This window comes from Arvicanthis niloticus, chromosome 1 (assembly GCF_011762505.2).
Source record: "Arvicanthis niloticus isolate mArvNil1 chromosome 1, mArvNil1.pat.X, whole genome shotgun sequence".
Classification (NCBI taxonomy): domain Eukaryota; kingdom Metazoa; phylum Chordata; class Mammalia; order Rodentia; family Muridae; genus Arvicanthis; species Arvicanthis niloticus.
Genome location: NC_047658.1, coordinates 100,826,121 through 100,838,982, shown reverse-complemented (window position 1 = coordinate 100,838,982; position 12,862 = coordinate 100,826,121). Strand labels below are relative to the sequence as shown.

At 43.7% G+C, this 12,862-nt stretch overlaps 1 protein-coding gene across 1 annotated transcript in view; it reads left to right on the top strand.

The window, feature by feature from the left end:
• The window catches only part of Adam12 (ADAM metallopeptidase domain 12), a 328,831-nt gene that overhangs the window by 244,145 nt on the left and 71,824 nt on the right, over window positions 1-12,862 (top strand). Inside the window, exons 7-9 of the mRNA XM_034485928.2 lie at window positions 2,385-2,450; window positions 3,497-3,568; window positions 10,154-10,323. Of these exons, the coding sequence (XP_034341819.1) occupies window positions 2,385-2,450; window positions 3,497-3,568; window positions 10,154-10,323 (308 nt within the window). The remainder of the gene's footprint in view (window positions 1-2,384; window positions 2,451-3,496; window positions 3,569-10,153; window positions 10,324-12,862) is intronic.

Below are 12,862 nucleotides of genomic sequence, written 5' to 3'. Positions count from 1 at the left end.
TGCAGTTCTCTAAATTCATGAGAAAATGTGGATTTCTCTGAAAACTGCAGAGACAGGAAAATTGTGTTCATGTGTTTGTTTTCATTATCTGGGATTGTATGTTTTCTAAACGATGATCCAAAGCCAGTTGGAAATGTCCTCTGCTCGGAGATTCCTCCCTCTGCAGTCTGAGAAGTATAAATGCCTAAGCAGTCAGAGCTCTCTCAAAGAGTTTTTCATGAGAGATTAATTTATTTCTCCATTTCCACAGCCATGTTTTTGTCTGCATGATTAGCTGGATTTGTTCATGGTTGAATAGGTTATATTACGGGGGGAGAGAGGTGTGGGAGAGAAAGAAACTGGTTCCTGGGAGCTGGAAAGATGACACAGTCAGTAAACTGCATTCTACTCTGAGTTCAGATCCCCAGCACCCAGGTACAGCAGCAGGCCCCTATCACCCCAGCACCGGCAGAGGAGTGGGAGACTTCTGGATGCCAGGGACTCACTAGCGAGCCAACCTAACTGAAATGATAAACTCTCAGTTCACTGAGAAATGATATCTCAAAAAAAAAAAAAAAAAAAAAAAAAAAAAAAAAAAAAAAAAAAAACAAGGTGCAAAGGGTTAGAGGAATACACTTATCATCAACCGCTGGCCTCCATGTATGTGCACACTCATGCATTCTCTCTCTCTCTCTCTCTCTCTCTCTCTCTCTCTCTCTCTCTCTCTCTCTCTCTCTGTGTGTGTGTGTGTGTGTGTGTGTGTGTGTGTGTGTCACACACACACACCTACAGTAGCATAATACAAACACATATACAAGCTTACATCACAGAGGTGAGGAGAGAAAGGATCGGGAAAGAAGTTCTATTCCTTTGGCCACTAAGTAAGGGAAAATCACAAGACTCTATTTCCAGAAGTGTCTCATTTTGAACACACAGGGGGGCTAACTTTTGCCTTTCTGAATTTGTAGTTAGCATGGTGAAGTCTGCCTGTGCATACGGTTACCAAGCCTGACAGTTTCTCCTTGCAGCACCGTAAAAGCGTGAGAAATTATACCTTTCATGGTACTTTATTTTCCTTCCTCCATGAGGTTTCCAGATTTCTTCAGGGACACCTAAATTCATGAATCAGCACCGCTGGGCAGCAGGCAGGAACACCACTATAATACAAACATTTTTCTTGTAAAAATCTGTTTGGAAGATTCTGGACTGCTGGAGATTTGTTTTATGAAAGATGTTTCCCTCTGGATTATGTGACTGGAAACCTGATTCAAAGCATGCCTTCATCCCTTTTGCTTTTGTCTGGACAAGTGGTTGTAACATTGAGTTTTCAGCTTAAGCCCTGTATGAGACTTAAGTCATAAACCAGCATTTTCAGTTGGGAAGGACCAGAGACAAGCACAACCCCCACTTCCTTCAACTGTGTGTTATTGCAGAAACAGAAGGCTTTGCTTTTTTTGTTTTGTTTTGTTTTCAGTGTTTGAGTTTTTTGAGACCACCCTCCACGAATTGTTATATTTCCCCTAAAAATGCCTTTGGGATCCTCCCAGTATTTTACAGAAGAGTGCAAATGCTTTCTGAGGAAGCTTGATTAAAATGTTATAACCTGCCTCAGAGGCCATCTCCTTTGGATCTGTATCTCTACTGCTGAGGGCGCGGTTCTGCACCTTGATACACAGTTTCCATATTCAGAGGCTCCACTCTTGCCAATATCAACTCTCCTAAGTCATCTCCCAGGCCTTTTAAAAGATACTGTTTCTTCCTAATCTATGCACCTACCTTTATCTCTATGCTTATCAGGATCTTCTACTGCTTCAAGCTATGTTCATAAATGACTGGCCACAAGCATCCCTTACCCAAAAAGAATACAGCATTTCCCAGAGGGACCACAGTTTCTCTATGAAGTGTGTTCTCCTCTACTTGCCTCAAAGCATGGAGCAGATGCACATGGGCCATAAAAGTTCAAGAAACAGCATGACAGGCTGGGCTCCACTGTAGCCATTAGAGGTCTTCACACCCATGTGTAATCTATAACAGCAAGCTTTTGCTGGCCCTCTTTCTAGAATGCTCTTTGGAGACGTTTATGTGTTCATCTTGTTTTAAAAATGACCATGACTTCTTTTAAATTCACAATCAATGAATGAGACGGCAAGAATGTTAAACTCCTTTTTAGGGTTTCCCATGTGGAAGTGGGAACCAGATCACCCCCTTGAGGCTTCACAAGATCACTGGGTCTGGGAGTCAACTTCCGGGGGGTACACAGTCACAAAGCCCAGGAGAGGAAGAGTCTCCCCTCCAAATATTGCTATTGTTGTCTTATTTGTTTCTGTTTTTGAAAGACATGCACAGTATTCTAGACACCTCCTTGAAGTATTAAGGGAAACTAAACTCTCACTTTCTTTTGACAGCATAAGAGAGAGGCCCTTAAGACGACCAAGTATGTAGAGCTGGTTATTGTGGCAGACAACAGAGAGGTAAGAACCGGTCAAACTCCTCTGTATAATTCATCTCAAAAAGAAATGAGAGAAACTACTTGGCCAGTTAGGACTCGCTTTACCTCCACTGTCAATATCTTCTAACAAACATTGGAGATGAGAATTTAAAAATGGGCTTTTTTGATCTGAGGAAGCATAGACCATTTAAGATGCCTCTAGTGTAATGTAAAAATTGGTGAACCCACCAATAACACAGGGTTTCTCTGCAGCTAAACTCTCTAAGTAAGAAGACTTATCTAGGGAGAATGAGAGTTGGCTTTAAATTACATTTTGACGTTTTGGGGAAAGTTAGACATATCTTAATCTGAATGAATGAATAATTGAATGAATGGATGGATGCTATACAAACATGGTAGAGAAATCCTTCCCCTTTGTGATAATGGCTTTGCACTCTTGGTTTTTTTTTTTTCTTTAAATTTATTTTTAATCAATTTTCTTTAGATTATCTTCCCTATGGTTTCTTACCATTCCATTACCATATTATAAATTGGTGACATTTTTCTCCTAAATGCATTCAGCATCCAAGAATGAAAACAGCTTAACAAGTTCTCAGAAAACTCTCCCCATTCTGGAAGGTCAACTTAAAAGAAAGAATGTGTTAACTTTTTCCCCATTCTCCTTGGACATGCTGCCATGAGCTTTGCTTGCTTCTCATATTTAATGTTTAAAAACAAGTATAAAGGAAGTATCTCAGGAAGATAAAATCAAGGCGATGATATGAAAAGTGGCTTTGGAGAGTCTTCCCGTTGTTCATTTTATCTTTGCCAAAACATGTCTCTTCCTCCATCATTTATGAAGTTGGAGGAATTGCAGAAGTTACTGTCCTGTGAGACCTTGGCTCAAACCAGTTTAGGGAACTGCAGGGACTCCCCAGCTGGGGAAACTACCTGGCACAATGAGAACCCTTTGTACTGTACTGGAGGGTCCCCCAGGAGTACAGGGTATCACCAAAGCCCGGGATATGAGAGGAGGAATCCTGACCGATATTCTGACCATTATTAATGCTGGCATTTAAAATTGTTAAGTTTCAGAGGCAAGGAAAAGATCTGGAGAAAGTTAAGCAGCGGTTAATAGAGATCGCCAATCACGTGGACAAGGTAAGTTTCTTTGCAGGTGATTAAATCATGCAGATCATGCCAGTGTTCGGGAATGAGGTTGGGAAAATTAAGCACTTTCTCCAACTGAGCAGAAAAATCATAACCTGCCGCTGTGGCCTGTGCTTGTCCTCTGAGTGGCCAGTCCTCTGAGCAGGTGCTTTCCAGGTCCTGGGCAACTTAGGAGATTCCAGCCCTAGCTGGTCTGGACCATGGATGGCTTTGGCGACTCAGCTTCCTCTAGGATCTTTTCTTCCCAGGAAGTGTTTCAGCCTAGGAGATTTTCTGGACAATGTATTAGACAGGATTCTGGTAGGGTGCATTGAAACTTCAAGAATTTGTAGCCTGGCTTCTTCCTTGCTTCCCACTGTAGAGTTGATGATGCACCAGTGTGGACTAGAGGGTTGGCTCTACAGGCTCCACTTCCAGAACCCGGAAGCTGACTTCTGGCTCAGTCACCACGTTAGTTCCCCCCCTTTACCCCTCTGCCTTCCATTGGCATGATAGATACCTGTAATAAAAACTGTTAAGGAGGGTGCCTTTATTTGACTTATGGCTTTAGGAATTTTAGGCTGAGGTCTGTTCGCTCCAAGGTTCTGGACCATCCTGGCTGAGAGGGTATGGTAGAACACAGTTGCTCAACTTGTGGTGGCCAGGGAGCCAAAAGAGGCAAGGAGTGGCCTCCAATTGTATCTTTTTGGGACACACCTTTATAATCTTTAAACTAGGCCCCGCCTCCCAGTAAGAGCACCCTAGTATTACTTCAGCCAGGCAATAGCTATTTGATCACATCAGAATCTTCACACCCCAGTCACATCTCAAGGATTGATGAACCAAGCTATTTGCAGAAGCAAAAACATTTGGAGAACACTTCCTCTAAGAACAACAGCTATTAGAAGACCCTCTCTGGGAACAAGGGAGACCCCACCACCATTTATGTAAGATGATTTCTGGGGGGAAGAGCCCCTGGGAATCTGGTTCCTTCTACAGCTTGCTGGCAAGGAAATTGGGGCGGGGGGGTCTGTCTAATGCACCCTTCTCTCAGTGGCCCTCCTGCCAGATAGAATCTGACTGAGGCTGGTGGTTCTTATCTGAGGCAGGGCTTCTCTCAGTGGCTTACACATGACTCCTTGGGGAGGGAGGTTCAGGAAGAGGCTTAGAAAGACTTGTCTGACTTCTTGTTTGCTGGCAGAGGTGTACATGAGTGTTTTCAGATGTCCCCTGGAGACTCTCATATTCTATGTTGCTGGCAGCTCCAGGGCCCAAAGCCAGGAATTCACCTGGTACAGGGCTACACTACAGATGTCACCAGTAGAGAGAAGAGACAAAGCTGAGCTTCTCAATGGGAACACATCTCCTACTCGTGACATCTATACGAAAAGGAAGACCTGGCTAAGCTGTGCCTCTCACACCCAAGCCTCTGTGGCACGACCACCTTTCACACAGAGCAGTTTGGAAAGACTTCTTGCTACATCTTTCTTTCCAAGCAATCCTGTTCTGTTCAATTTGCATTTCCAACATTTTCAGAAGGGGAAAGGCAAAAGCCCTCCCATAAATGTGTTTATACTCTACAAGAGCCTACAGACCTCACTGCCCTTAGTTCTATGCACCATGAACTTAGAAGCCATCAGATTTGTCGTCCTTCTTTTTGCAGTCACAGCAGACCCATAGCAGGTAGACATAGAAACCATAGAAACCCTTCCTCCTGCACCCAAGTCACAGCCCTTCAATGATGCTGTGAGCAAAGGTCTCTAGAGTTGCAGGTGAGAGCCGCTCACTTTCCCTGGGATAGGGACAGGGGTTATTGCAGACACAGCAGTGATCTTGCGAGATGGACTGTGGGTAAGTGGGTGTATTCAAATCAGGGAAGGGCTTGGTCTGCTCCTGCCCCTTATAGATACAGTAGGTAACTCCTTGTGGTCACAGAACATGGCCACATGCATGTGTGTGCATGTGCATGTGTCGTTGTATGCACACATGCATGCTTATTCATGCTGGTGTGTGTGTATCTGTGTGTGCATGCATGCTTGTGTTTGTGTGTGAACAGGATGCACACAGATAGGGTGGGAGCTGATGAATTGGAATTTAGACTGCCAAAGGTCCCAGTTCTTTCATCAGACCCTTGAGGCAGACTGAACTCTGGAGCAACACATGGTTTTTAAGTATGTTTTAGTAGTAACTCTTTGCACATTTTACTGTGTATCCTAAAGTTGAAAGATGAAGGAGAATCCGGTTAGGGAACCAGTCTTTGGGGGTGGGGGCAGGGAGCAGGATCCTGGAAAATATGTCAAGCGTTGCACAGGAGTCAAAGCTGGATCATAGTAACTGAGGATGTGGGTTAATTACCCACTTTCTATGCATGAAGCATTGAGTCCCATCCCTGGCACCACAGAAACTGGCCATGGTGAAACTTGCCTGTAATTTCCAGCCCTTGGAAGATAGAAGCAGGAGATCAGAAGTCTAAGTCATCCTCACTGTGAGGATGACTCACTGAGTGAGTTTGGGGCTAGCATGGGCTACCTGAGACCTGTCTAAAATGGAAAGGCAGGAGCACAACCAGGCTGGGGTGCTAGAATTCCCTGGAGCATTTTGTTTGTTCATGTGACTACCCTTTAAAATGTTGCTTCCTTTAATTCGTATCCTTCCTGTTCTGCTCAGATTGACCTGGGGAGAGACTTGATACAGACCCATCCAGAGTTTGCCTAAAATAGGTGACATAAAACAGAGACACAGCAACAAAGTGAAAGGGTGACGTAGTTAAGAGACCAGGCCAGCAAGCTAACCTCACCAAGACAGACTGTCATCTGATAGCCCCCCTCCTCTTCCCTAAAGAGGGAGAGAGCTCATATTGACCCTCAGAAGTAAAAAGAAATGGTGGGCTGCATTAACATCTAACTAGAAATTGCTGAAGCCCCACTTTAAGAAGTGATAATCTGGTCTTCTGTCTTATCTGTGTTTATGTATTATTCTAAGCTCTACCTTGCTTCAGTTCATAAAACTGAAAATGAGCAAATGGGGGAAGGGGTCTATTAATAGCTTGCGCGAATCATTAAAGAGTAGTGTGCTTCTAGAAGACCTAGTGGGCTTGGTCAAGTGTGCCAGCCTGGACAAAGGAGGACCAAGCCAATTTGCTGAGCACAAAGACATGTTTAGCCCTGTTCACCTTTCTACAGCTCCTAGAGACCCTGGAGAGGACACTCAGACTCCTTTGGGCAACTCTGTATCCACAGCTGTTGGCTCCAAGCAACATCAGACTTCCCAGTTTCAGTTTCGCAACTACACCCTTGGGATAGTCTCAGCCCAAAACTCATTGACTGTCTCAGTGGCCATTTCCTTTGCTGACATCTTGGCTCCGTTTGGGCATTCTAAATTAATAACCATTTAGCTGGACTGGCTTGAAGAAAGAAAAAGCTTCAGACTGGAAGAATGAGAAGTGACTTAGAGACAAAAGTGAAGAGTTAAAAGGGGCCAGAAAATCCCAGGTAACAGGAACAGAATGGGTTCCTGATGTTCATGCTTCTAGAAAAAACTTCAGGGCATCCTTCCTGGGTCCCAATTACTCTGCCACAGGAACCTCGGAGTGAGTGTCTGTGGACTGAAGCTTTGCATCTTGAAGCCATCACTCCAACCCAGGCTTTTAAGCTGTGACGTCAGCTCCAAGCCTCAGTAGCCATCCTCTGAAGGACCCTGAATTATTTCTGCTGTCTTCAGTCTTGTGACCGCCCCCTCTTTTCCTCCTCCCAGGCCAGTCATCTGAAGAATGCAAGCTCTCCTGAGACCCTAGGGAATTCTACCTCCCTCATTTCTCATCCAGAATTCCTTCCAGAATGCTTTGACCCTTCCATCACAGCAGTCTCTGGATTTCCTGTTGGTGCTATTGCTTAGTGGGATGGCATATCAGTTAACAGGATTCACGGTAGCATGTCCTGTGCCCTAAAGACTTGTGCTAACCTTTGAGCAGCTGAGCCAGGGTGCGGCCATCCTAATCTTTATTTGTTCTGCTTATGCCACATTCCTGCACACAGCAAGAACCGACAGCAGACATTTGTGGCCGTTGTGTATATAGGACAGTCACTCATGTGGGTCTCTGACTGTGTCTACATACATTCTGGGATCCCAGAGCCAGGCAGGCAGCTGCCGAGCTCTGTTTGACCTACATAAGCCTGTGAGCTTTTCTGGAAGTCTGGAGTCACAGTACTCACAGTGTGGGTGGCAGTTTTAATTATTCAAATCATGACATCAGAGTCAGCCTGTCTGTGCAGCAGCCCAGCTATGTAGTTATGATCCTGAATAATTTACCTGGCCCTTCCGAGCCTCAGCATCCTGACACTAAAATGGGAGCAGTAACAATTCCTGAGTCAGAGAATTGCTTTGTGGACTAAAGCAGGGTTGAGAAAGCACCTTGGCGCCAAGCCAGAGTTGTACTGGTTGCTCATTAAACTTTACTAACAGGAACCAAGATGACCTGTGGGCAAACCAAAGAGGAACATTCCGTGAAGGTAGTAAAGAACAGTGCATAAAGGCTTGCTGTAGGCAGAGCACACATGGAAGTTAACCAACAGTACCAACTTTAGAGAGGAGTTGACTAAGCCTGAAGTCTGTGCTAGGATGTGGTTTGAGAGGGCTCACAGAGAAATACAACCTCTCCATCGGTAGGAAGAGCCTCCCTGGTCGGTATGTTGCTAAGTCAGTGCTGAGAAAGATGATAGGTTACGCCCGGGCAGACCTTAGTTCCTGCTTTCATTCAATACTCCTGGGAGGACACTGAGGAACAGTTTCTCAGAAGACAATCCTCAAGGCCACTCAGGATATCTGGCCCTAGGGACTCTCTTAGAAAGTTGGCCTGAACATGAGCATTGAGTATTTGTTTTCTGATTATTGTGACCTTTGTCTATGACACAGCTGGGAATGTCATCTTGAGGGGTGCCCCTGATTTGAGCAGGCATCATTCAGGATGATCTTGAAACTGTTTTTCCTGGGAAACTTGCCCTGGAAGTTTGCAAATAGGCACAAGTCGTGTGACTTCTTGATGAAAACCATACCATCGGACAGCATTTTGCTTATGTAATTGTCTCATTAATGTATTAATTTCATATGGTCTTTGTTATCTGTTTAACCCCCAACTTGGACCACTGCAATCAGCATAGCTCGTGACATAATTTGTGCCCCAGCTGAGTTCTTTTGAGTTCTTCTGATGACCCAGTGTTCACCATGTGACCCTGGGGTTCAGCAAGGGAAAAGATGAGCTTCCTTGCATAGGGTTGAGCATCTGGGGTCGGATGCTCAGTCTTAGGGAGTTCCTTGCACGTCAGCTCACCACGTTGGAATGATGTTTAATTCCAAAATGCAAAGCTGTTGGGATTCTTGTTCCTTGATGGACAGATGTTACTAGAAATTTAGAGGATCTGCCTCCCTCTGGAATTGGCTATAAAGCTATACTTGTTTCCTTGTGTATTTAGGGTCTCAGAAGCAGGGGGAAGGAACTTTCTTGATGCATGTGGACTTGTATGTCATTGGCATCAAGAGATTAAAATGGCAACAACGTGACTTGTGTCCTTATCTCTTAGCTGTGAGCACAGAATCATCTCCCTGGCAGTATGCTGTTATGAAGCATATGAAGCAAGAGTGATTTGGAATGATTTGCATGGCCCTTCCCTGCCTTGTTGTCTTGACTATAAAGGAATGATATCAGTTCTTAACTATATAGTTGATTTGTGGCCTGAACTCTGGGCCTAGAAGCACCTCAGCATCAAGCCCAGGATGGACAGATGTGCATTTCATGTTGGGCAGCCACTCATGCTGCCCCTCCAGGCTTAGATAAGACAATCTATTCTTTGACAACTAGAAAAGTTGTCTTCCCCCACATCCTATGGATGGGGAAGGTGGCTTTGGTTGAAACCATTACTCCCTATATGTAGGAATGAAAGAGAAGACTCCCTTTGAGTCTGTTCAAAGCTTTCTCTCTCAAGCTCCTGTGAGAAGACTTCCACACAACAGATCTTTCCATCTCACTTTTTGGTATGGTAAGAAAAGCGTGGTCATAAATTTACTGCAGAAGGTTTTATCTATGCTTCTGTTATTCTGAAAGGCACTAAGCTTACTAATTTGATAGGTGATAGACCATGATGATGTCATCCAATTTCTTTGCTGAGAAATTCAGATTCATTTTCAGTATCTCATAGACAGAACACTGTACTTAAAACGAAAATATTATTATTATTGGCAGAAGTGTCTAAATGATCTTCATCTTGTTTTTTCTTGCAGTAGATCTTAATTTCCAGCATGTTAAATGGTAACCTACATCTATATGCATACTTAAATCATGGCAAATTGTTTCCATGTACATACAAGGAGACAGGGGAGAAATGGATGATAACTTTAGCATCAGATTGGTCAACATTCAAGAGTCCAGTTAACATTGCATCCAGTCTTATGACTATTTCTTAAACTTTGTTGCCATGGGAACAAAGGTGCCCAGAAAGGGGTTTTTCCTGACTTTCAAGAATGAACTGCAAACAGTGAAATCAGTTCCAGTTCTCTCTTCATGTTTCTGACAATGTGATCCTCCAAGGAAGTCCATTCTCTTAGTTTTACAGACCACTAAACATCCGGATCGTGCTGGTAGGAGTGGAAGTGTGGAATGACATCGACAAATGCTCTATAAGCCAGGACCCATTCACCAGTCTCCATGAGTTTCTAGACTGGAGAAAGATAAAGCTTCTACCTCGAAAATCCCATGACAACGCTCAGCTTATCAGGTGAGCCGTGCCGTCTTCCTCTATTAAAGATGTAGCACCATGCGCTCATACTTTCCTGGGGTCACCAGAGCCACATCTGCCTACACAGCATACCGGTTCCTTCAAAAGGTTTGCTTCCCAGCCTTCATCATGGCTAAGTACATCCCTATCTGGTATCACACATCCATCGGGGAAGACTCCTGTCCCCCTGCAGGACTCTCATTTATGGTCCCTCCTCATACTCTTCCCCCCATAACTGTTATTTTCCTCTATGCTAGTTTTTCTGGTATTAGTCTTAATAAGATTGCCTCAAGTAATCTATTATTAGTGGGAAAAATCCATAGTTTTATAAGATCTGAGAGCAAGGCATATGAGTGAAGATTTTCAGATACCTGGGGAAACACCTAGGGCCTTTCTCTGTTGGAAGAATTTGCTCTGGATTTCCAGGTCATTGAGTACATCTCGACCTAGTGATCTTCACCCAGTCAGTATCCACTAGGCACCTGCTAGGACCCAGGTAGGTGCTTTGAACATAAGTGACCAGTATTAAACCTTCCTACTCTGAGGAGTATCTGTCTGCCGAGAGAAAGCAGAAAGCTAGAACTCATTAGAGTAGCAAGTGCTATGGGGATGGGAAATGAAGAGGGAGGTACAACTGTCCCACAGCGAATGGTAAGTGGCTCCAGGCTCCTTTGCATTTAAAAGAAGAGAATGCCCCTATGTTCGCCTGAATCCATAGGAAGCAGATGTTTTCGGAAATGGCACATGTTTATTTTAATCTTTAGGCACTTTATACTATTATTTGTTTGTTCTCTTGTAACTTAAATCACCAAAGCAAAACCTTCAGACACAAGGTTCCCTATTCTTTGGCCAGTCATATCCAGCTTGTTAAACATTCATGAGAGGGGAACAAGATGGTTCTGCCCTGTGTTCCCTTTAGGAAATACCTCTGTCCACCCTCAGTCAGTCGGTGGTCCCTGATCAGCTACTCTAGCCATTTCTCCTGGGTCCCCTGTGGATGTGACTGGTTTCTTCTCATTTCATGCACTAATCAGTCCTGCACTGTTGAAAGTACATCTCATGTACTTTGAGTTGGAATGTTTTGTTTTTGTTTTTTCCCCACTAAAGGAATCTGTCCAGCCTAAACATCTGGAAATAAGTTAACATCTTTAACCTTCTTAATTTACTTGTATATATAGTTGTAACCATTCGTATGGTCGGTGTACATGGGCAGCTATAAATACAAAGGCTGAATGAAGTGCCTACTGCTGTGAATATGAGTGTATAGTTGGCCCTCCACATCTTAGGGTTCCACACCCATGGATCTAACCAACCCCAAACCAGAAATATTCAGAGAAGAGGTCTTATCTTTATTGAACATGTACAGATCTTCATTTCTGTCATCTCTTAATAATTCAGTGTAATGACTGATAGACAACTTAGATTGCATTAAGGACAAGTAAGCAGGAGATTGGACTGTATAGATGCATAGGTTCTATGTAAACACAATGCCATTTTATGCAAGAAATTGAGTATCTATGAGTTGTGGTACCCACAGAAGATTCAACGTTTAATCTTCATGGATAACAAGGGATAGTTAGTTCTAGTGCCATAGCAACAGTGGTATTTATATATTTGCTACCTCTGTAGCAATCATTGTGAAGATTTCATTTTATTTTATTTACATGTATGAATGTTTGTCCACATGTATTTCTATGCACCACATGTGCCTGATGCCCACAGAGGCTAGAAGAGGAAGTTGGATCCCCTAGGACTAGAGTTACAGACAGTTGTGAGATGTGAGTTGTGGGTGCTAAGAATTGAATCCAGGTCCTTTAGAAGAGCTGGCAACTCTTATCTTAACTTTGAGCCATCTCTCCAGCCCCATGTTTGACTTTTCAAATTAACTGTATTGTCTGTTAGTACCTGGCCAACATAACATGACTAAGGGACTTGATTACTTTGTAGGAGCCCAACAAATACAGCCTTAAAATTTTAACGCATGAGGCTGAGATTAACAAACACACTGAGGCAGTTGATTGTTATAATTAGATTCCTGATTAGGTTGAGATTCCAGATAGAAGAATGCCTTCTGGAAGTTCCCTTCCCGAAGCTTCCTCCCTGATGCCAAGGCTTTGTGGGTGCTTAGTAGCTATACACTAGCTCTGGAGAAGTGATCGCTTTTCTACCGATTTCAGTCTCAAAAGCTATATTGGCAGAACACTTTGAAGGATTCTGTGTCTGGAGATGATGAGTTACACAGGAAAGCAAACTCTGGCTACAACAGAAAATCTCCCAAGCTGTCTCCTATGTTTCCTTTAGCAAACAGTGATTCCTGGTGACTTCTCAGCCTTTCCATCAGCAGGCATTGTTTCAAAGGAAAGCTCTTTCCAGGAAGCAGGCAGACTACAACTTATAAATACAAAGTAACGCCTGGCCGCTGTCTGAGTCTGGACAGCAAAACTCTAAAAGAATTATGGGACCGTCTTGCAACTGGAAAAGTAAAGTGTAATGAAAAAAAGATAAAAGTCTCAAGTAAATACCCCCTCCTGGGGCTGTT